Source organism: Miniopterus schreibersii (genome assembly GCF_964146895.1).
Source record: "Miniopterus schreibersii genome assembly, chromosome: 18".
Lineage (NCBI taxonomy): Eukaryota > Metazoa > Chordata > Mammalia > Chiroptera > Miniopteridae > Miniopterus > Miniopterus schreibersii.
Window position 1 is genome coordinate 20,017,149 of NC_138121.1, and position 25,799 is coordinate 20,042,947.

The window sequence follows — 25,799 nt, forward strand, 5'->3', positions numbered from 1 at the left end:
CTCCTAAGTTCTGGTTTTGGTTTTGTGTTTTCTCCCTTTAGAGCAGGGGTGGGGAACATCTAGCCCGAGGGCTGTATAAGGCCTGTGAAATCATTTGGTCTGGCCCTGCCAAGGCAACCTCAGGCGGGACTCGAAATTCAGGGAGCTTTTTCCGGAGCTAATTTTTAAGTTGATGATTTTGTATGGCCCACGAATGATGTTACACATATCCAGATGGCCCTTGGCAGAAAAAGAGTTCCCCAGCCCTGCTTTAAAACGTCTCATTCTTTTCAGAAGTCTTGGATGGAACCAAAGGTATTTGGTACCACTAAAACATTCAGTGGTTTCTACTTTATAGGGAAGATAGGACATTTAGAGGTAAAAATATTATTCACTCATTAAAAATGAACACATAATGCTTTTTAAGAAGTATATTGGATATACCTGGTAAATGTTTCAAATAGGTTTCACCTTGTTGATGAATTAATTGTGCAACTTTAAAAATGAAGATTCTTGATAGTTAATGTCTTTATGCATAGCACAAGCTTTTCGGTCACTCGTTGCTTTTTGGCATGGCTGATCTCAGATGGATAGTAATGCTGGGAGAGAGGCCCTGTGTAACAGTAAGTTATAATGAGCGTTGGCATTTGCAAGTAAGGGAGAAATTAGTAAGAGTTCCAGATTTGTAGTGGGGCCGATGATAACTTAAAAGGTTTGAAAGTCAATGGAAAAATGATCAGGCACCTTCAAGTAGCTGACTGACTTGATCTCAATCTTCTCATGCGATTCTCCAATGACTGCAATCCCCCCGCCATTCCCTCCCTCCCTCCCTCCCTTCTCTCTCTCTATTTGCCCTCATGCTTTACCTCCTTTTCTCAAAATCCCACCTAACTGCTCTGTCTATTCTTTACTCTACTTCCTTGACATCAGGTTTAGTTTGAACTCTGAGAAGGAGCTGGTAGCCGAACATTCATCATAGGTGGAAATGCATTTGATTAAGGGAAACTTCGTTTTCAAATGCAGTGTTTGCCTCAGGCACTGAGATCTTTTGGTGTGATTCTGTAGTTCCAAATAAATAGCCAAACCATTAAATGAAAGAAAAAAAACATACTTCCAAATAAGTCTTAAATCATGACAAAGGAGGGCCGTACCATGTTCAGTGTTTAATAACCAGCTACTATATTTTAGCTAATACATATGTTGAGATAAATCATTGACTTCATGTAACATTCTATGTTTTTATGTTTTGTTTTTTTAAATATATCTTTGTTGATTTCAGAAGAAGGGAGAGGGGAGGGGAGAGAGAGAGAGAGAGAGGGAGGAGAGAGAAACATTAATGAGAGAGAGTCATTGATCAGCTGCCTCCCGCATGCCCCCCGACTGGGGACCAAGCCCGCAACCCAGGCCTGTGCCCTGACCGGGAATCAAGCTGCGATGGCCTGGATCCTAGGTCGATGCTCAACCGCTGAGCCACGCCCAGCCAGGCTCTATAATGTTTTAATGGGTATTTTATTATCTCAGATCGATTTTATTTCTGATAATTACTTTGGTTTATATTTTTATGCCAACTTGTTTCAAAAATTATTTTCAAAGAAATTACATATGTGAGCTGTTCTCAACACATTTTTACTGTCATGCCTGAATCACATACGAGTTGCTGTCTTTTCTGCTCAAAGAAAAATATATCAATCATTTAAGTTTAAATAAAATATTTTTAAAAAAGCTTTCTTCATGAAATGTCATCAATTACAATGTTTTGACTATCACTACATTAAATCAGTCTTTGTTTTTCTCTTTTTTTAATGATTTGGGAAGGAAGGGAATTACACTGGGGTGGAAGGCAGTGGGGCGTAAAGCAGATGTCACATTTTGCGCATTTGTCTTTCAGATGGAACCCCCCTGAGCTGGTGGGTTGGAAGAACCAATGAAACACAAACATACTGGGGAGGTTCTTTGCCTGATCCTCAAAAATGTGCTTGTGGACTAGAGGGGAACTGCGTTGATTCTCAGTATTACTGCAACTGCGATGCTGACCGGAATGAATGGTGATTTCCATATGATTTCCTTTTGCAAAATAAAGTGTGTGTTTTTAGTGGATCACTCAAAATATGTAGAGCTAGGTAGATACTGAACAAGTTAGCACAGCGAAGAAATTAGAGGCAGGTGTGTTTTGATGAAATGTGTTACAATCAGTCTGAGTCCTAAATGTTAAGATCAGTGTCTTTTTATTTCAATTTTTTTGGTAATGGATTGTTTAGTCATGTACATTTTATTTTTGTACTGTGATGAAAGAGGCATCTGGTTCATGTTTCCTCTTCATTGTAAGTCAATTATCATTCTCATTGAAATTAAGTGTAATTAAGCATTCTATTATTCTCAAAATATATTTACAGCCAGTAATTACTAAAGCACATTTCCTCAATAAGTGGCCTCTAAAACCTTTAAAAATGTAAACTTGGAATTTCCCGCAATTATAAACATGTAGCTTTTTTATTTGTTTAAAGGACAAACCATGCCACAAAGAACTAATGTCCTGATGTTTATCATATTTTGAAAGAGGAGACCTGTAACATTTTAAAATATTCTCTAAATAGAAGAAAAGTCTAAAGTATGTGTTTTCCTTTGAAAACTTAAACATTTATTATATTTTTCACTAGAGTTGGAGTGGTACATTGATTTTATTTTTGAAGTGAAAATATTTTTTAATTGCCATGTTCACGTTTCAACATACCATATGTATGTTACATTGCTGTGCACCTGGATCTGCACATAAGAATTATTTTTAAAAATACTAATAGTCGATCTGGCGTAAATATGATTAATTTGGTTACAGAATGTACATTAATTTCAGTAATCAGTTCATTGTTCATTGAGCTCGCATTTTGAATCAGATGATATTTCACTGATTTATTTGGCAAACATCAAGACTATGTTATATTAAAAGAGAGAGATCCTTTTGGAATACCCTAGAAGGGGGCATCTGTATGGTGTCATGATTGCATTTTACTGTTACATGTTTTGTATAAAGAATATTGTCTCTCTTGCTCAAACTCTAGTCTTTAAAAGTTTGTACTTTTTTTTTCTTCTTACTGCCTTCACAAAAAAACACCTACCCAGTAATATTTATTTGAAAATGTGCATAAAATGTTCATAGCAATGTGTAGCAGAAGGAAAAAACTAACATAATCACCAATAACTCTCCAATACCTCCATAACATATTATCCATCAAAAATAATTTCCAAACGTAAGATTTTGAAACTTTTTATATTAAATTCTGCTCATGGTGACGGAGCTTGCATAGAAGTAACTTTCCCCAGAGAACATGTATAATCCCAGAAAAACTATTTATAAAAACAACTACTTGAAGTAAATGGTGAACAACCAAATGTAGGTGGAAACTGCTATGGTTGGGAGCCTTCGACCCTGGAAGACGGGAACCCAAGTGGATGAGATGTATATTTTTATGCCTTTTTTATGAGGGAGCTAATCAGACCATATGATATGTGGTGGCTAGAACTCAAAGAGAATACTATATTTTAGAGGTGGGGGGAGCTAGAGCACAGGTTTTGGGGCTGCCAGAATGGCTGGATATTGAGGGGAGAATGGAAATCCCAGATAGGAGAAAACCTCCTGGGGGCAGTCCACCATATCAGCCCCCCTCAGGTCCTCGGCTGTCCCCTGAATTGCACATGCACAGAGGAAATGTCTAGGAACTGAGCAGAGGGGATACAGCTGGAAAACTGAACAAGCTAACAGAGATTTCAGTAGCAACCACCAGAGGAGACACAGAATGTAGAGTTTAAGTCTCACTCATTGGGATGAACTTTGTAAACCCCTCAGCTTTCCACAGAAATAACAGAAGGTCTGTGTCTTTACAGCAAAGACTATGGTTGAAAACTAAGAGCAAAACTGACATAGGCCCATCCTAATGACTTATTGTGATACAGTTGTGATTTAACTGCCTGTGAAAACAAAAACGAAGTCTTCAGAACAGTAACAGAATCCAGAGTCTCTGCGGTATCACCCATAATGTCCAGAACAACGGAACGGTGATTGCATATTCAAAAAAAGAGTAGCCCGGCCGGGCATGGCTCAGCGGTTGAGCTTGCACCTGGGATCCAGGAGATCGGGGTTCGATTCCCTGTCAGGGCACATGCCCGGGTTGCGGGCTCGATCCCCAGTCGGGGGCCTGTAGGAGGCAGCCGATCAATGACTCTCTCATCATTGATGTTTCCATCTCTCTCTCTCTCCCTCTCCCTTCCTTTCTCTGAAATCAATAAAGGTTTTTTTTTTGTTTTTTTGTTTTTAAAGAGTAAACTGTATTGGAAGTCTAGAAAATAGAAGCAGTTATTAGAAACAGACACTGGGACACATGTTTGATTAGCAAGCAAAAACTTTAAGGCAACCATTATAAACATGCCCAACAACGTTGATAAAAATAATCACAAGTGAACAGAGGGTAAGCTAAGCAGATAAATGAAAAGCATATGAAAGGAGCAAATAGAAATTCTAGAATAGGAAAGTACATCTGAAGTGAAAAATGCATTGGATGGACTTTCCAACTGAGGAGATCGCAGAAGAAATCTTCAGTGAACATGAAGACAGATCAATGGAGGCTGTTAAATCTGAAGAACACAGGAACAACAACAGAAAGATTGAAAAAAATTAGCAAAACTTTCATGACCTTTGGAAAAATATCAGTGATTTAATGGGCAAGAAATTGGAGCCCCAGAATGATAAGAAATAAAAATGAGGCAAAAATATATTTGATGAAACAATGGCTGACAATTGCTCAGTTTTGTTTAATAAACGTCTGTGGTGGCAAGGCGGCCCCCGACGGTGACCCACACTGCCTGTTACTCACCTCCCGGTGTAATTTCCTCTCTTGAGGGTCACCTGGACCTTGTGTCTCACCTCCAGTGAACAGAGTATCGTAAAGGTGACGAGACATCCCTTCTGAGGTTAGATCACAGAGGACCGTGCCTTCGGACTTGCTCGCGCCTCTCTCTCTGACTCTAGTAGCCGTCTGGTTCGGATACAGCAGCTGTCATGTCGTGATCCGTCCTGGGGAGAGGCCCATGTGGCAGAGTCGAGAGTGGCCTTCAGCCAGCAGCCAGCGAGTAACAGGCCAACAACCGTCAAAGACTACTGGCAGCAGCCGCCCCGCGGGCTTGGAGGCTGGTGCCCCCGGGCAGGCACTGAGATGGCTGCAGGCCTCCCCAAAACGTTGGCTGTAGTCTTGGGAGAGACCCTGAGCCCGAGGATCCCTTTAAGCGATGCCCAGAGTCCTGACTAGGACGCAGATCATAAATGGTGCTGTTTTAAGTCACTAAGTTTTTGGGCAATTTGTTCCTTTATAATAGATAACTAATACAACTTCAATGTACGAGCTCCAGAAGCTCAGAGGATATCAGCAGAATAGAAACAGAGAAGCGTACACTTGGGCTTATTGTTCAGATGGCTAAAAACTTGATGGGAAATGTTTTGAAAGTAGCCAGGGTGGGTGGATCTGGCGGAACACCTTCCAGACGGGACTAGGGTACCAATGAAGGTGGCCTCTCATCAAAACACAAGTCAGAGTTCAGGGAAGGATATTGTCAATGTGTTGAAAGGAAAAGCAGTGTGGACCTGGACTTTTTTTTTAAACAAAATAAATGTCAAAATGAAGGTAGAATGAAGTTCTCAGATTAAGTAAGTGCCGAGAGAATTTGTTGCCAACAGAGCTGCACCATCAGAGGTACTAACATATTCTTCAGGCTACGAGAAGGACACCAGATGAAAACTCAGAGCTTCTGGAAGGAATAAAGAAACTAGAAATTGTGACTGTGTCAGTAAATAGAAATTCTCCTCTTAACAAACAAGAAGTGAGAATTTACTGTTGAGTTATAAAATTTGTAACATCTGGATTTAAATGTATTACGACAGTAACACAAAGAACAGGTCCACGTGTGTGTTAGGAGGGGAGTGTTAAATTACTCTGTAGTAAGCTTCTGGCATTTTATATTAAATAATACAACATAAAATCTAAGTAGACCATAATAAATTAAGGATGCATTTTGTAATCAGTAGAGAAAATACTAAAATACAATAACAAGACTTATAGCTAAAAAGTGAATAAAGAAAACAAAATGAAATAAAAAAATTTGGTGCAAACCAAGAGGAGGACGGAGAAGGGGGTCAGAAATGCAAGGCATCATATGGGGGGAAAAAAGAAACAAACATCAAAATGGTAGACCTAAAAATGCAGCATCAGTCATTATACTAAGTGTTAGTGGGTTAACCGTTCAATTTTAAGGTAGAAAATGGCCAACTGAATTTAAAAGTCACCAACTCTAATCTGCGTGCGAGAGAAATTTAAATGTTGCCATATTTTGATTTGCTCGGATGAACAATTTGGTCCTTACTCTCGTGTGTGCAAATTTAGCTCGAACATCTTGGCTTTGAAATGCAATAAGGCCTATTGTTTATTTGCTAATTATGCTAATCAGAGTAATTTTAAGAATTCCGTCGTTACTATTTTTTAGGACCAATGACACCGGCTTCCTGTCCTATAAAGAACATCTGCCAGTGACTAAGATCGTGATCACAGACACAGGGCGGCCGCATTCGGAAGCAGCTTATAAACTGGGGCCTCTGCTCTGCCGGGGAGACCGTAAGTGGTGGCTTATGTGAGGAAAGTGCTGTCACTTATGAATCATGCTTCTATCATAACATAATTAATCAGGCCTTTATTGTGAAACCTCGTAAGTAATGTCTGAAATAGTCTTTTAGTCGCTCCACAAATAAAATACCTCTCTCAAGTGCAAAGCTCTGTGGTAAATGCTGGAATGGTAAACCTTAAGATCCGAGAGAAGGAAACCACTGAGCATCTCCACGACTGGTTCGTGAACACATTCCAGCACTCCTCAGTTTCCACATGCTCTTATCCATACAGGAAAGCCCTAGCGCTGTACAAAATTGTTAACGATAGTGTGTTAGTTTCCTGTTGTGGGGCTTGGGGGGGTGGGGAGGGTGGGTTAGAAATAGAATCGAATGACAATATATCAAACATATTTCAATTTTTAATCTCATTTTTTTCCGTGTGTGTGTGTTTACTCTAACTCAGTGGGACTTGCTGTTGTCTATATTCAGTGTATTAACACTCTAAACCAGAGTTTAAAAATTCAAATATAGTTGCACAGAAAAGATATATTTTCAGCAGGGGATGAAATGAGTATATGTATCCCTTTATGAGCTTCCTGAAATCAGTTAGATCTATAGAGACTGATGCATTAATTATTTAAGCTTTTAGTTTTTCCCAAACTTAAAGTGGAAATAGAAGAAATATTTATTTACTTTAAAAGCATGCACTAAAATAAAATTTTATTCTGGGCGCTCAACAGAAGAAGAGATGATCTGACAATTCAGTGGATTTATGGAGATACATAGCCAAAGTTGCTTAGTTAAAAAGCAAAGATGATACTGGGCTATAAAAATTTATATATACATTGTAAAAAAACTGTCTGCCATTATACCAACCGTCGCTAATCTTTATCAGCCCAACGTCCTGTCCTGCCAGTAGGCCTTACACAGTCGCATGAAGATGACACAGGATATTTCATTGAGAGAAAAATTATGTGCAAAGAGATGAGATTGTAAACTCAGATGCATTCAGGGCAGTGCAACCTCGTGACTATAGAGAAATTGTTTTATGTATCACATGCACTTTTCGCTGCTAGCTCTGATCTTAACCCTTCAGGAGCCCAGGCCAGCTTCCTCCACCCCCCTTATTTTCATTTGCCACAGTCCCTGGGAAATGGGTCTGCTTTGATTGAGGTCACTACCAACTCAATCCCTTAGGGTTTCTTTCTCAAAAACTTCCTGCCATAAATTTAAGGAAACAGTACCTTTTCACTTAGAGCAGTGGTTCTCCATCCAGGATGATTTTCCCTCTCAGTAAACGCTTGGCAATTTAGGGGGACATTTTGGGCTGTCACATGTGGGCGAGTAGGGGAGTTGAATGCTACTTGCATCTGGAGGGAGAGGCCAGAAATGCTGCTAAATAACCTACAGTGCACAGGGCAGCAGATAATCTCTACAACACAGATTATCCGGTCCTCGGTGTCAGTAGTGCTGAGGCTGGGGAACTAGAGCATTAACCATTTGTGATCATGGAGATACAGGGGGAGGGTAACATTAGGAGTGAGAATTTACAAATAGTTGAAATATTTAGAGACCTGCTAATTAATCTCAGAGACTTATTGAGAAGACAGTAATCGAGAGCTTTCCTTGGCCTTCTTGTCTCCTGCATGTTTTAGGTCTGAGGCTCATCCTCACATGAGGTTGTAGAACTGTTTCTGTGTGATGGGCTTTTAAAAAGGTTTTTGGTAAGAAGAGCAGTGGCTGCAGAGAAATGTATGCCCCCCTTTCTCTATGGAGAATCTGCCCCCCTGAAGATGAGATACTCTAGGCACATTTCTTTTTTTCTTTCCAAGTGAGACAGACTGTGTAGATATATGGGGGCTTCTAGATACGGGATCAAGCACTGTGGGCCTTATAAACAGAAGAAAGGTATGTGGACATTATGCAGAAGGCATTAGGACTGGAACATTGAATAATTCAAGGCTGAGAAATAGCTTAATCTTCACGATCCAAAGGAAAGCACGAAGACCAGTTATAAACCTGAAGACCAACAAAATAACCTTTGATGTCAGACAAGGAAAACGGGCTTGGGCTTGCACGAAGCAGTGGTTGGCATGGGCTTAAAGAAGAGGCGCAGTGAGAGGGGGACATTCAGTGGATTTAGATGGAGGTTGAGGCTGAAAGGGTGTGAGGATGACCTCCAGCTTTCTGATTTCAATAAAGCTGCTAGTACCCTTCATTGCTACAGTAAGGATGCTAGTACCCTTCACTGAGACAAGGAATTTTTAGATTCAAAAAGAAAAATGGAAAGATGAGAATAAAAAAATAATATTTTGGTTTTATTGCACAAACTAGAGATGTTGAAATTTTTATATCAAGGCTATTTTTCTAGGAAAGAAGACAGAAGCCTTGAGAAAGCAGGACACATAAACAAAAATGGGTATGAGACTTAACAGGTACCAGGCATGAGCTTACTTCTAATTAATGGATATTGTCTTTTTCCAAGTCCTTTCTTTTCATTTTTAAAATAAACATAGGTAGTTCTGAAATTCAGTATTACTGCTGCTATTATTGTTTGATGTCAGAAGTCACTGATAACATCATTAGGCGTTTTACCTAAACTCCAACAGATATGAATGATAAAGCTGCCTTTAAAGTTGTGCTGCAGACGTCAAACTTAATAAATATTATCCTTAATGAATTATTTTTTTAGGAATATGGAAAATTCTAAGTAATTTGACTTATAAATATGTAGGTTATAACTAGGAGAGCTCTCTCCTGTACTTTCTTTTCTACTCCCCTCTCCCAGGAGCAGCAGGGACATCTTCATTTTTGAGGTACCCAGCAATTCCTCAACTTTAGCATGCATAAAAATTACCCGGAGAGCATGCCCGCTGTATGTAGAGTATCTTCGGAGCTCTCCCCAAATGCTAAGGGGAACTAGTAGAAGTCCAGTGCTGGCACACAGGGTTAAATGTTTTTGAACATCCATCAGAAAGACACCTACAGGGATTACCCTCTCCTTCTGCAGGCCCCAGAGCACAGAGAAAGCTCACTGATAGCATCTGGCTTCATTTCCTCTTCACTTGTTTTCCTTCATCTGCAAAATCTCCCAGTCCCCTTGCTGAAAACTGTCACCCAGATTCAAACCTGCCTCCGCGAAGCCTTCTCCTGGTCTCTCGAATGCTTAGTCCTACCCTTTCAAAGAATGTGGAGCATATTCCAGAGACCTATTTCTCATCCTGACTTCTCATTATTTTCGAACTTCTCAGGAGCAGATCCATTGTTCATTTATTATTGTGTTCCTGGTACCTAGTACATTACCTGTTACATGAAAGACAATCAATAAATAGCAGTTTTTTGTGAACGAAGGAGGTTGATGTATCACATACAGCTCGAGAAACCTATAGCTTGTGAGCTGCTCATGAGAGACAGGCGTACGTTTTTGATTGTTTAAGCAATGAAATGATATGCAAGTAAAGACTTTTTAAACATGTCACTGCGCCTTTCTTGTGATAAAATATGTGTAACATAAAACTTAGCATTTAAATCCTTTTTTAGCGCGCAGTTCAGTGGTATTACGTACATTCATGTTGCTGTGCCACCATCACCATTTTCCATTTCTGGAACTTTTTCTTCATTCCAAACAGAAACTTTGTACCCATTAAAGAGTTATATTTTGAAGAACACTCTCAACATGGCCTGTTTTATGCTACCATAAAATTTACCTTTGCATTCAAATATTTTATTACTTTTATTTATTTAAAAATTTTTTTTATAAAATTTATCTTTATTGTTGGAAGTATTACAGATGCCCCCTTTTTTCCCATTGACCCCCTCCACCCACATCCGCCCCCCCCCCCCCCCCCCGGCCTTCCCCGCTCTATTGTCTGTGTCCATGGGTTACGCATTTATGCATATAAGTTCTTTGATTAATCTCTCCCCACCCGCTCCCCCACCCCCGCCTTCCCTCTGAGATCCCTCAGTCTGTTCCATGCTTCTATGTCTCTGGATCTGTTTTGTTCATCAGTTTATTTTGTTTATTAGATTCCACATATGAGTGAGATTATGTGATACTTGTCTTATTTCACTTAGTATAATATTCTCCAGGCCTATCCAGGCTGTCCCAAAGGGTAAGTGATCCTTCTTTTTTACAGCTGCATAGTAATCCAAGGTGTAAATGTCCCACAGCTTTCAAATATAGATTTTTAATGAAAGGAGTGGGTTATATTGAAAGACTTATCTGATTAAAAATTCACACAGTAGTACACAGAGCGCCTTGTTTCAGCTGAGCCATTTCTCATCAGTGCACTTGGGCCTGTGGCAGTGAAAGTGCTTTCAAATACCTGCACCAGTTTAGTTCATGTTGACACTTTTTGCTTTTTACTTTCTAAATAAGATAGTGCCTTTATAAAACCGAAACACTTTTTCTTAGAGAAGATATATTTTGTGGCCTATTCTGCTGTTTTGTTTTCTGTTCTTTAGAAAACCTGTGTTACTAATGATTTATATGTAAGAAATTTCACATATGTGAGGGAACAAAAGTTCATTCTAACACTTTCAAAAGATGTCCATTATTTTGAGCTTAGGAATCCTAATAGTTCTCAGGACTACAGTAATATCCTTTTTTGACAATTTTATACATATACATACCTCTAATTATTGCTTTAAATATTAAACATTCGTGTTTTGATTGATATATAATCATTATAAAACTTTAAGATATACAGAAATCTCAAAGAAGAGAGTGTAATAACCACCGAGCGTCACACAACTCAGAAACACTGATTAACACCGTGAGTCTCATCCCAGACGTTGCTCGGTGTCTCTGGGGCAGGGTTTCCCAGCCTTGCCCTTCGGGCCGGGCAATTCCTCGTTACGGCTGGGCCATTCTTTCGCACCGTAGGCGCTTAGCAGAATTCCTGGCCTCCCCCCACTAGGTGCAGTAGCCCCATTCCCCCAGTTGGGACAACAAAATTTATCTTCTGAAGATTCCAGATGTCTGCTGGGGTGCAGAACTGCTCCAGGTTGAGGACACTGCCCTGGATAGGAAAGTAAAAAAAGAGATTTGGAAATAAATTTATAAAACTGTATTCATTGAAATTGAGAAAGAAGGAAGAAGCTGAAATGAAGCTAAAAGAATTGCTTTATATTATTTATATATCTAATAAATATATATTCAGATTGAGTGATCCCTCAAAAATTTTTTAAAAATTATTACATTTTCCAAAAGTTATAGAGTCACCAGGTTTTATATTAAACTAATTTTTAAAATTTAGACAATATTGATTTATTCTAAAAACTGGGGAAATTAGCACTCATTTGTCCCCTTCTTTTCCCTCCCCTGCCTTCCAGTTTTTGCTAGTTTTGCTATTATTCGTTTAGTTGTTTATTTTTTAGTGTTAACCACTGGTCCTGTCATCAGAGCTTCTCCATTCTTGAATGATTTTTATTTTGATTTATTTCTTCTTGAATTGCATTGTCAGGTAGTTGATACTTTCAATTTGTTTCTCCCAGAAAGACCCAAGAGTGTTGCATTTCCTGAGTCGGCACATGCTTGAGAATATTGTTGCCTCAAAACTCTAAACCAGACTTGGCTGGTTTAACTTTACATTGTTTTTTTGGTAACAGCTCTATTGAGATATAACTCACACGACCTACCACTCACCTGTTTGAAGTATACATCCCAATCAGATTTTCGTATATTTAATTATTTTAGTATATTATACAGCACTGTGCAGACATCAGCACAGTCAATTTTAGAACATTTCCGTTGTCCCCCCAAACACTTGGACCCATTTAGCAGACATTCGCCTTTCTCCTCTTACCCCGTCCCAACTTTAGTGAATCATTTGATCTCTGCAGACTTGCCTATTCTGGACATTTCCTATAGAAGAAAACAGAAGATGTGAGCTTTATAACTGGCTGCTTTTGCTTAGCATGGTATTGCCGAAGTTTATCCAGGTGGTAGCCTGTGTCAGTCCTTCGTTATTTTCATGACCAAGTAGCCTTCCATTGCATGGATACCCACATTTCATTCATCCACTCACCCACTGCAGGCATCTGGGTTAGTTCCACTTTGGGGCTGTTATGAATAATGTTGATAAGAACATCTGCTTATGAGTTTTTGTGAACATACGTTTTTACTTCTCTAGGCCTGGCATTTCGGTGTGATGAGGTAGCATGCCGTTTGATTGCTTTGGAAACTGGTGTGACAATTCGGGGCCCGCTGTGACTTTGACCAGCCTGTACCTACCGCCTCCCCCTGCGCTGAGACGCAGGCAGCTTGCCTTCCGCGGCTTTTCTAGATGTCTTATGAAATAGGGTTTCGTTTCCAACCAAAAGGGCTTGTATGTGCTTGATTCTCAGAGTTCTGAATTTGGGGATGTCTGCTTGTTGCCTTAACGCTCAAAAAAAACCCCAAAAAAACACCTGTGGACTGTGCTCTTTTATCTTCTGGTTTAGAATGTTGCCATGGAAAGTTCTGGGCCAAGCAGGTTTTTCCACATTGTCGGTGACTTCCTTTTTGACTGAATAATTTAGGTAATAATTATCATTAAAGGTCAGTAGCTTAACAAGGGTGCCTATCAGTGTTGGGCATTGGTATTAACCTTCCCTGAAATTGGGCGTGATGCACTAAAATGAATACATACATTTTACAAGCAGTTAAAAGAGTTGTTTCAAGCGAGATCTACATTTCTGCTCTTAGTTCATTAATCCGAACAAGGTGGTATTTTTATTTCTTTGGCATTTCAATAAATTTTTCAACCTGTTTTATTAAATATTTCTTCTCAGGTAACTCACCGTGTTGAGATTTCATGTCTAACCAGGCATCCCCCAAACTTACACAATCAGAAAAGATAGTTCTGTTTGTTGTCCTAAGAACTTCTTGTCACTGACACTCTTTTCTTCATTTTTGTCTCCGTGGACGCGTCCGGCTGCCTGAGAAATCGCAGCCGCCCAGAATGCATTAAATAATCAAAGGCGCATGTAGGCAGTAAATAGCTTTGCAGAAGTTATATCCTCAGACTGGAAAAAGATATTGACTGGCGATCTGTTTCATTTCTCTTCCGTTTGACAGAGTCCTGTTCCGTTTGGCAGACTACACACAAACCATTAAAAAGAGTGCAGATCAATCCCGTGTTAGCAGATAATCGCATAACGTGATTTTGCGAGCTCTGCTGGGCCTGATGGTCCTCCACCATTAAGAAGGGCTTTTCATTTTGATTTTTATAATTTCTTTTCTTTCCTTGGGTTTCCTTTATTTAGTTTTCCTAAAGCCTCTCCACCTGTTTATTCTGCCCTCACACTCTTTTCCTCTCTCTTCTATCTCCCCTGTTTCTACTTATTTACTGAAGAATTTGAGTGTATTTACTGAGACACGTATGATTCAATCAAACTGGGAGCAATTACTCTAAGCTTTCTGATTGCCACTTGATAAAGGAAATCTTACAATTTCATTTAACAAATATTTATTAAGCCCACACATTGCAGCGTTGTATTGTGAGAAGTCACAGAGAGAGGGAGAGGGAGCAACAAACTAGATAAAAATATCTGCATTCTCTTGGGGAGATAAACAATGAACAAATAAGTAAAATATATGCTATGACAGACGCTAGTAAGTGTTGTGAAGACAGTAGAGTTGAGGCAGAAGTGGGGTTAGGTTGGAAATTTTAAATAGGATGGTCATTGCATGCTCACTAAGGAGGTGGCGTTTGAATAAAAATCTGAAGGAAACAAGGGAGTTGTAAACATTAAATATGTACAGATTTTTTTACATAGCAATCAATAAGGTGCTTTAAAAAATAAAGGGAGGGTGAGCACATCATGTGCATTTTGATCTTAAAAGTAAAGCATTTTCTTAAAAAAACAATACATTTTTAAAATACTGGGGTTTTTTGGTGGTTGTTTCAAACAGCCTTATTGAGATATAATTCACATACCATACAATTCAGCCATCTGAAGGGAACTATTCGATGGCTTTGGATATGGTCACCGCATTGTATAACTGTTAGAGTCAATTTTAGAACATTTCATTACCCCCAAAAGATCCACACTCCTTAGCCCCTGTCATCAGAAGCCCCATCCCCCCAGCTAGGAAACCACTAATCTTCTTTCTCTCTCTACAAGTTATTTTTTAAAGGATAACCTATTAATACTATGAATAAAAGTTTAGTAAAACAAATATTTTAAAGATTATTTGTAATTTTAAGTCTACTATGTTAATTTCCCTAAACAAGCTCTTTTTACTTGATGTATGTAATGAAATACTTAGTGTATCTTCTTCTAAGTAAGTAATTGTATGGATCCTGTTTTCGATGACAATTTTTTTTTTTTAATTCTGGAAAGATAAAAGGTGGCCTTTGTGAAGGAGTCTTTTCCAAATCTCTAGTATCCTATATTGAATTTCATTTAAAACCTATTCATTATTAATTACTTTTATTAATTATGAGTCATTAGGAATTTCTCAGAATAATGCATTGTGATCTGTTTTTGTTGGGATGGTTCTGGGGCATCTTTCTCTCCCTACTGGCTTTCATACAGTAAATGATTGCTTTCAGCTCTGCTTCAGGTGCAGTTTAGGGATTTTATAAGAACCGACCTGAGCCCGGGAACCCTCTCTTGAACCCGCAGCTGCCTGCTGGGCTCCGCCCCGCCTCTTCCGTGCCCCCCTTTCCAGGAGGCTGCCAGGTCCTCCTGGGTGCTCCTCAGCACAGTCTGTAAAGAGCTGAGATATCAGAACATTATTTGATCAAAGAAATATTGGCCTTTGCTTTCTTTATAATTATTGTGAATTAGCGGCAATTTTTTTCTTCCAATAAAATATTCTTCATCTTTTACTTATTATGAATCTATAAAATAAGGTTTGCTAACTAATTAAAATAGGTGTGTGAGTGTTTAAGCTACCAACGGTAGTAAATTGTTTTCATTACTGTAGAAGTATTCATTATAAAGATAGCAGCAATTCAAAGAATTGTTCCTCTGTTTCCACCAGTTCCCTGAAGCCCCCTATAGGAGGCTTTATTAGGTTAGCTGTGATACGAAAATGAAACAACTGAAATATTGTGTCTTATGATAGTGTTATCTGATTTGGCCCTTTAAGTACTTTTGAGTGTTTCCCTTTCTAGTCAGATCAAAAGCATGGTTTAATAATATCCCATAATTAAAGTTATAGCTTTGTTTTAATTTTCACAATGTAACATTTCAACAGAAAGACATTTAATTTCTAAAAATAGGTCAGGTAAGAACCTATAAGAGCTCAACTGTGTTGTTACCCTTAACTTGATATTTTGCATATTCTTGCATCCTTTCCCAGAGGTCACAATATCTCAAGATTAGAAATGGCAGTAAAATGAAAATAAAAGTAAGGCCTGGGCTCGACACATCTGGGCAGCACACAGTTTCATGCGGCTGCGGGGGAAGCCCTCAGAGTATATTCTCAGTGGAGTAGATTCAGCTCTAAAATTGTCTCCTCATGATGTGAGAATTGACTTCCGAATCAGATCCAATAAGAAAAACAAAAAAATAAGGTACAGTCACGCGCCACATGACAATGGTTCAGTCACCGACGGACCACATGTAGGCCGGTGGGCCTGTTCGGTTATAACGGAGCTGGATTTCCATAAGAAAGGCAAGGGTGTGTGGTTCAGGAGGGATTCTTCCTGTTCTCCAACAGGAGCAGGATCTGTGGGGCTTGACAGTAGAGTCCCCCTCAATTTTGAGTGCACAGGTTACCTCCAGCCAGCCAGCCGCTGGCCTGCTCCAGCAGAGGAGCCTGTCCCCCCAGCACTGGGGAGCCCCCTCCCCAGGTCCAGCTTGGTGGTCTTCAGAGTGCGTGGCCGTAAATTCTTTGTTGAGGACCTCAACTCCTGCACAAGGACACAGGTCCACAGGAGCTACCACTGTCACTCCAGGGAAAGCTTTCTGTGGTCATGTGGAGCCAGCCTCTCCCTGTATTTTGGAAATGTTTTCAGGCTGTAAGGATGTAAAGCATAGGTAAGTTTTATTTTTTTCCATCAGCTCAATGCCAGAGAGAGCCCTTTGTGCCAGATGGGGTCAGTGGAACCAAAAACAAAGTTCCAAAGTAAAAAATATTGAATCCTCAGTTCTACACCCTTTCCATGTTAAATGACCTGCTTTTTTTCTTTTTAAATTAAATTTATTGGGGTGACAATAAGATTATCTAGGGTTCAAGTGTACAATTCTGTGATACATCATCTGTATATTGCATTGTGCGCCCATCACCCAAAGCCAAATACCCTTCTGTCACCATATATTTGACCCCCTTTGCCCTTTACTACCTTCCAGGCCCTTTCCTCTGGCGCCACAAAGTTCCCTAATCTGACCACTGCTCCAAATGCAGTAGCCAAAACCACATTGCCAGGACAATCCCCTGTGCTCCTTTGTCTCCATCTTGATTTCTCTTTCCGACTGACCCTCAGGCCACCTTTCACTCCTCCTCACAGTCACTGTCATGGTGATCTGCGCCTGGCCCGCCACTTCCAGCCAGTCCAGCCCACATCCCTGTTCATGGAGCAGCCCTGGCAGCTTCCATGTCCCGACTCTGTCCAGTGGAAGCAGGGGAGGGCTTGTGGGACAGTGTTTATAAAGTCTGCAGCCGTGGACAGTGATGTCCTAGGTCCCACATTCACTCACCACCCACTCGCTCAGTTGCCCAGAGCAACTTCCAGTCCTGTAAGTTCCACCCATGGCAAGTGCCCTATGTAGGTGCACCATTTTTTAAAAATCTTGTATACCGATTCTTACTGTACTTTTTTTTATATTTAGATATGTTTAGATACACAAGTGCCTACCACTGTGTTCCAGTTGCCTGCGGCATTCAGCACGATCACACGCTGTGTGGGTCTGTAGCCTGAGAACCGATGGCTGTGCCATACGGCCTAGGTGTGCACTAGGCTACACCACCCAGGTTTGTGTGAGTGATGTTCGCACAAGGACAGATTCACCTAACAGGACGTTTCTCAGAGTGTATCCCCCTCGAAAAGCAGTGCATGACTATAGATATAAGCACTGTTGTTAGGCCAGAGTTTATAGAAAATAAAGTCTAAGGAACAAATAGAAGCTGAATCAGGTTTGTGATTTTTAACTCTTGAGGTATCTGTCCTTTGCAAACATAATGAACCATTTTTTCCCTCTGCAATTACTGTTTTCTGACTTCAGAGGGTCAATACAGTAGCCCCCCTTATTTTCAGGGAATACGTTCAAAGACCCCCAGTAGATGCCTGAAACCACAGATAGTACCAAATGCTATATATACTATGATTTTGGCTATACATATGATAAAGTTTAACTTATAAAGTAGGCACAGTAAGAGATTAACAATTAATAACAAACTAATTATAACAGTACAGTGTAATAAAAATTATTGGAATATTGTCTGTCTTTCATAACCGGTCTAATAATTGGGACAGTTAAGTGACCAGGTATGAGTAGTATTTACAGAGTGGAGAAGCTGGAATGATTCACATCCTGGGTGGGACAGGACGGGATGGTGTGAGATTTTATCACAATACTCAGAATGGCACACGGTTTAAAACTTATGAATTGTTGATTTATGGAATTTTTCATATAATATTTTCGGACCACGATTGACCATGGACAACTGAAACTGCAGATAAGTGGGGACTGCTGTAGTCTTTCTTCCAGGAAGCTGATTTAGATAGAAATTTATCCGGTGTGTGGGCACATATGGGAGGCAGATGCTTGAAACGGGAGATGTATATTTACACTTGGTGTGCTGAGAATTTGCTGGTGGAGGCAGCGATGCATAGTTCATTTCTCTGATGATGAGTCTCATCAACCACATGCATCCAGTTGGATTTCACTCCTGTCACCTCAGGCCACTGCACTGATGTATTTTTCCCCCATACTTTCCACACAGTCCCGCAATATTTGTTCAAGAGGAAAGAAAGTTGTAGATATAACAACAACAAAAAATGAATGGGAAAGTGAAGATAAGACATACGTAGACCACATAATTTTTTTCAGATCTCTTAATTTATACCCCAACCTTTTACACATTTTCTTCTTATTTTGGGCATTTTAAAACTTTTTGAGAACCCTTTTTGTACTGTTTCTCTAATTCACCATGAGAAGCAAAGGAAAAGGCAATTTTGAAGTAAAAGAGCATTTTCATGAGAATGTCAGTGCAGCACAGAGTGAGTAGTGTCTTGATCTTTAATTAAACGAGGGTGTTTTGAATGCCAATCTCAGTTTAGAAAATCACAAGGCCCATTAGTGAAAACAGCTGAAAGTGTGACTCTGTGAAGCGTGTGTTAGACGTGTGAGAACAAAAAACACTTTGCTTCTTTAGGGGTTTTGTTATTTAGAGTAATAGAGGTGTTGAAACTTTCAAGTTGTAAAAAAATAAGTCTACTAACTAATGTTTGGCAGGTCTTTGTCGTATCACTTTGGCAGAGGATGGTATCAGGCTGGGGATGTGTTTCTTGTATCAGATGTAACCTTCAGACCATTTCTGCAGTGATCGTTCCTCTCCTGTGTTGGAAGGAATCCAGAATTCTATCCCCTGTAAAATCTCTGATCATGTGCTCATATCTTGTATACAATATCGTTAATAGAAAAAAGAAAAAGCAGGTGTGTATTAATTAGCAATATTTTTAATAGTACAGATGATAAAAACGGAAAATGTAATTATGCCATTCAGTTTATGTCATTAGTTTGTTTTCTTTTTTGACGTTTCCCTTTGCTTTTTAAACCAGGGCCATTTTGGAATTCGGCTTCCTTCAACACCGAGGCTTCATACCTTCATTTTCCTACTTTCCATGGCGAGCTCAGCGCAGACGTGTCTTTCTTTTTTAAGACCACAGCTTCGTCTGGGGTATTTTTAGAGAACCTGGGGATTACTGATTTCATACGGATAGAGCTGCGCTGTAAGTCTCCTTTTCCAGAGAAGTCGGTGGGATTCTATTTAGTAGCAAATCCTTTAAGTTTTAAAGTACTGTGTCTCTCTACTTTTTCTGCTGAATCTTTTCATTGTGTCCCTTTGAAAAAATTCTATGAAATTAAGTTAGTCTTTCTGTAAGAAAATAATTTAATATTTAACCTGTGATAATTTGGGGAAATCATTGTATTCTCTAGAACCAATTTAAGATGCATTTTAAATTCAAATAATTAATTAAAAAAACTAAATTTGCAGTTAATTACAAAATTACCTAATTCCCAGTTAATTACTTAATTAAATCGACCAGCCTTTTTATGTTGATATACTCTTAGACTGTTATTAGTATCTTAATATCAAATGTACATTGCATGCTTTAAAATTTATATAAACTTTAAGTCAGTGTAAAATTATCTTTCTATAAAATGCCACTTAGTTTTCTTGCCCTGGCTAAATAACTTTAATTTTTATTAATATAAAAAATTAACTTTGAGGATGAATTTCTTAAAATCCCCCTCAATATATAAATGCATTTTACTGCCTCATTCCACATCTGCTCTTCACCAATGTCTGTGGGTACTCCCATAATATTCAAGTCATTCTCTTTATACTGTGCTGTGTACTGTTCTTGAGTATGTTGAAGACCCAGCTCTCCAGCACGTGGACTGACGTGAACAGTCTTCATGTCTAACATTTCCAGCTCCAGCAGAAGTGACTTTTTCGTTTGATGTGGGGAATGGACCTTCTGAAATCTCGGTGCAGTCACCCACTCACTTCAACGACAACCAGTGGCACCACGTTAGGGTTGAAAGGAACATGAAAGAGGCATCCATTCAAGTGGACCAACTCCCTCCAAAGACCCAACCTGCTCCCACTGATGGGCATGTCCTTTTGCAGCTCAACAGTCAACTCTTTGTGGGTAAGTTCTGTTTCTAGGCAGATTGTCATTTAATTATATGATATAAGGGCAGAGATGAACCAAAATTAAATGCTATCAACTCCAAAAATAATGATGGAGAAGCTGTGTTCCAGACTATGCCCGGTGTTTTATCTCTTCCTTATAACCAACCTGTGGCCTGGGTATTATCCCTAATTTATAGATGAGCTAACTGAGATGAAGGGGGTTGAAGTGACTTGCCTTGAGAAATTCACCTAGTTGCCCAGCCGGGCGTGGCTCAGCAGTTGAGTATCGACCTAGGATCCAGGCGATCTGGGTTCGATTCCTGGTCAGGGCATGTGCCTGGGTTGCGGGCTGGATCCCCAGTCGGGGGTGTGCAGGAGGCAGCCAGTCAGTGACGACTGTCTCATCCTTGGTGTTTCTCTCTCTCCCTCTCTCTCCCTTCCTCTCTCTGAAATCAATAAAGATATATTGAAAAAAAAAGGAAGAAAGAAAAAAAATTTAAAGAAAAGAAATTCACCTAATAAATGATATTCAAATTTGACTTTGACTAATTCCTAAACCTATTACAAATTTTGTGATTTGTTCCAGAACTCGTTTTAACATTAGGGTTTTTGGTATGATACTGGAGATGGTTATCTCTGTTCCTAGGGGAGTCAAGGAACCCTCCTTGTAATTCCAGGCAATGCCAACCAGTGAAGGAAAGCAGAGAACAAGTATGTAAAATCCATGCTTAACCAGCTGCCCCAGTTCTTCTGCTGATATCTCTCATTTTGTCCATTTTTTTTTATATCTTCTGATTACTTACTTCATATTTATATGCAAATGTTGTTCCTTTATTTCCTAAATACATTTGCTGGGCACTTATAGACCTGCTAGTAAAATCCTTCTGATTGTATTGGTTATATTTTGTATCTTTGCTAATTACTTTACAGAACTTATGGACAGTGAAAGTTCAAGGGATTTTATCTTACTTGATCACTTTTTCTGTATTTTAATATATGCGAGCACACAGCAACACTGTAAGTGAGGATAAATTATAAATGATCAGAAATTATATTTCAAGCATTTTTAAGAGTTATGTTTTAGAACATAATTCATGAGATTCCCATTACATCGTATATTGCTTAGCAATCTTGTTTCACTAACTCTCTTTCACTGAAAAGGAAGAAGCTTATTTGTTTTATTTTTGCATAAGACATATTTGAGATTTCTAATACATTTATGTACTCATCGTTTCTATCATTTATTCTTTCCTTCGCTCAATAAATATTTAATGAACAGCTTCTGTGAGTAAGACACTGTAATGGGCAATCTCATCATGGTCTTGTGGCCACTTGACTGACTTATTTAAGGGTATGGAAATAATAAAGAATACATGAGAAGAATACATAAGTTTTCTTTTAATAACATGCTAGAAGCTCAGTCAGGAAGTTGACATAGATATTTCTTGAATTACAAAAAATGAGAGGTGGCCACAGTGAAAAGTATGGCAATTTAAAATCTGTCAGGATCTAGGATCAAGGAAATAGCCTTTCTATTCTTGAAAATTGAAAAGGCTAAAGCAGTCCTCAAACCTTTCAGTGAAATCTGCTGCAGTTTGCCTGTGCATGAACTTTTATCCTGGCTATGAATTTTAACCTCATAGAAATGGACTCACTATATATCATGTCTGATCAGGATCCTGGCCTTAATTTGATTTCAGGTAGTTGTAATGGATAGAAGCACTATTGTGGTATCAGAAAACTGGATTATTACAGACTTGAGCCTTTTGCTATCAATCACTTGTTATAATTTTAATAAGGATCTAAGAGATTTCACCTTCCTGGAGGCAGTTGGTTGGCTTTTGACATTCCCATGTATGCTAAATCCCTGGATGACTGTGTTACGTGAAAGTTTTAAAAACTGAAATCTTTGTTACATTTAAGTCAAAGTAATTGAAAATTAAAAAGAAAAGGCAGAAAGAGAAATCTGAGAAAAGATATGTTACATCTACTATTAATAAAAATCTGTTTATACAATTCCCTTCTCCCTACTCACAGGGAGAAAATTGAAATGGTTAATATGATGTTATTACAAAAGGATTTATTTTTTAAAAAGGCTTGCAGCCATAGGTAGAGGCAGATGATCGATCGGCTGTCAAGAGGCCACATGAGGGTCTTGTTCATGCCTTCCTCCACCACAGGAGTGGGCCACTTTCTTAGGAAAGGGTCCCAATCAAGTAAGTAGAACAATACTTACAAGACAAAATATTAATTTACAATATTACTGTTAATCAAATTAGAATTAAAAAAAAATTCTAGATCAAAATACTTTTTCTCTGCAGGAAGATTCAATGGGAGTTAAATTGTAATTTAAAAGGCTACACTAAATTCATGCAAAGAGGGTGAAAAACTAGTAAACAATCAGTAATAATCAGAGCTAATTTAATGTCACCCTTACTAAGACCAAAAAGTAGTTCCTTGCCTTCCTGAAAGTATATTTCAGTGCAGGAGACAAGAGACATATATATATATCTGTGTGTGTGAAAAAATATAAATTCAGAAAATGGCAAATATTGTCAAGTAGAAGGCAGAATAAGGAATCGGGCAGTGATTTTGGTTGGCGAGGTTCTATTTCAGGTGGGGCCGTCAGGGCCGTTCTTTCTGAGGCCCTTACATTTGGACAGAGGCCAGAAAAAGCAGAAAAAAGAGCCCCGTGGGTATCTGAAGGAAGGGAATTCCGGGCGAGGGAAGGTGCTCAAAGGGGTGGGAATGGGCTCTGGTGGCCAGGGAGCAGGGACAGAATCGGTGTGGCTGGGGGAGAGCCAGCGTGAGGGAAAGAGTGCTCCTGAGCGAGGTGGAGCTCATAGTGGGCCTCAGGCACTGGCGAGGAATTCGGATTTTATGCTGAGGGATCAGAGGAGCGGCACGATCTAGTTTGCACTTTCCACACTCTCTCTGGCTGAGGTGAGGACTGTGGATGAGGGGCCAGGGGAGGAGCAGACTAGGGAAGTAGTCCTTAGAGTTGGGACAGTGCAAAGGTCAGTGCACACAACTCGCTGATGACACGGTTATTGCTGTCACTGTTCACAACTTATTCAGCTGATCTCCTTGTAGATCTCCGTGTTCCTTACATCGTTTCCCAGTTTTTCATTTCACCTGAAGGTGGCTTTTCCTTGTGTCTTCCTTTATTCCCATTTACAGCATGATTAAAACTGTCCCCGCCCCATCCTCTAGATTATACACCACAAACCACACTGTCATCAGGCTGCAAGGGCCACCTCCACAGCCTCCCCTCTCTCCCTCCGTGGGATCCCGCCCATCCCATAAGCACATCTCACCAGGGACTCAGGGCCTCTTGGCTCGTATGTTCCGTGCCAGCACCATCAGATGTAGAAGGGACCTTGTCTTGAAAACCCTTTCCCCACATATTGATTCCTTCACACATATGAGCCTTAAGTCTGCTCTCAGGGCCAGTGACTTGTTGTGCGCCTGGGAATCTCTGCTTTATTCCAATATAATTGGTTTCCCGGTTGTAATTTTAAAGGGTAATGTCATTTCCTTTAGTTACAAGTTCAAGAGTTTAATTTGTAGTTCACCCATCCATCTTAAAAATAATGACGACTTACCAGTATTGTCAAGTGTGCAAACAACTATCATTTGTATTTGGGTGTGGAGACAAATGAGTGAGTGCAGGTAATGGCAGAGAGTAAGTCTGTAGTTTTCAGCATAACTTTTTTCTCCTAAGAAATGTGTTTTAAATCCCAGACACCGATAATAAGGATAATAATGATGATAGTAATAATGTTTTAAATTACATGGAAACACAATCTTTAAAAATGCAGGACAAAACTGAAAGACTAAGGTGGTGTTAGTCAGTCCAAGATAAATTATTTTATCATCCTTATATTTAGTAGCTTTTCCCAAAAATGCACCTTCTTGTTTGTAAACAAATTTATCAGAAAACTTAAAATCTATTGCAAAATACTTCAAATAGCAAATAAAAATAGGAAGTAGTAGAAATTTTGATAATGTAGAAATGTTTGGGACACTATCATTAACACTTTTTACGTACACATGAAACACCGTGGATATTTGAATACATGTTAGTTTTGGTTTAAATTATATTCTCCATCTCATTGGGCTAGCAGAGCCAGGCCGTATTGATGATATTTATTGACATTACATTTTTTTTTAGATTAAAATTTCCGCAGTCTCTCAGAAGTGACTACTGCAGTGGGAAAACATGAAAGAATCCAATGTATTTTCTCCATTGCTTGCTCCCCTCTCTCCCCTAAAGACCAGTCATAAAGTGTATTCACCTCTCAGAGTGAAACTCTGAGGCAAGACTAATGCTTTAGCTTCTGAGTAAAATCACTAAAAATAAATAGAAAGAATGATTTAAAACGTAATTCAGCTGGGCAACACTTATATATGGTGATTGAAATAGGAATAAGGAAATTACAAATGGTTTCAGAGATTCAACTAGTGTTAGCCTATACCAAGGAATTATAAAACAGAAGGATTTTAACAACCCCTGAATTTCCAAATATCAGAACAATTAGCTTTAACTAATCTCTATTGTAGGATGTCGTGCAAAGTGAAGGAGTAATAAAACAATGAATAAAAAATCTTGCTGCCCAGCCAGCGTGGCTCAGCAGTCGAACATCGACCTAGGATCCAGGGGATCACGGTTTGATTCCCGGTCAGGGCACGTGCCCGGATTGCGGGCTCGATCCCCAGTCCAGGGCGTTGCAGGAGGCAGCTGATCAATGATTCTGTCATTATTGATGTTTCTATCTCTGTCTCCCTCTCCTTTCCTCTCTCTGAAATCAATAAAAATATATATATTTTAAATCTTGCATAGAAAAGTGAGAAAAGTTCTTATTGATGTAATGTGATAGGTTAGAAACAAAGAGCACCAATGCAACGAGCATCTCCTCCTGGTCACCAAATAATCTCAACCATGCTGCTGCTTTTCACGATAAAAATGAGAATTCACTTCTATCTGTAGGCCCCCTTTTCCATCCTTTCTCTTCTTTATGGCAGGGAGTCTGTACCAGCCTTTCACATTCTTTCACTTTGTCCTGTTTTGTATGTGTGTGATTTATGACATATCTTAACTAGTCATTACCTTAAAAACTGAGTTCAGTGACATGATGCTAATGGGTGTATTAAACATATTCCCTTGACCTTGTTAACACTGAGGACTCAATGTCCAGAGTCGCCGCTCAAGCTTTCCTACGCCCACAAACATTCTCCAGCCCTGATGGAGAGAAAGAATCAATCACTTTTAAAGCTGAAATGTGACAGTGGTCATTTTCTATTTTGGTTTGTAAACTCAGCATTTTTCTTAGAAGCTTCTTAAATTAGCCTTGAATTGATTTTCATTCAACCAGC

General features: G+C 39.3%; 1 protein-coding gene across 5 annotated transcripts in view; it reads left to right on the top strand.

Moving 5' to 3' along the window:
- CNTNAP4 (contactin associated protein family member 4) overlaps positions 1-25,799 on the top strand; it is a 309,483-nt gene that overhangs the window by 158,915 nt on the left and 124,769 nt on the right. For all 5 annotated transcript variants that reach the window (XR_013997521.1, XM_081118184.1, XM_081118181.1 and 2 more), the window contains exons 14-17: positions 1,868-2,024; positions 6,505-6,632; positions 19,342-19,512; positions 20,221-20,439. Coding sequence is in view for 4 of the 5 variants with exons in the window: in XM_081118184.1 (XP_080974310.1) it covers positions 1,868-2,024; positions 6,505-6,632; positions 19,342-19,512; positions 20,221-20,439 (675 nt within the window). In the remaining variant the exon portion in view is untranslated. The remainder of the gene's footprint in view (positions 1-1,867; positions 2,025-6,504; positions 6,633-19,341; positions 19,513-20,220; positions 20,440-25,799) is intronic.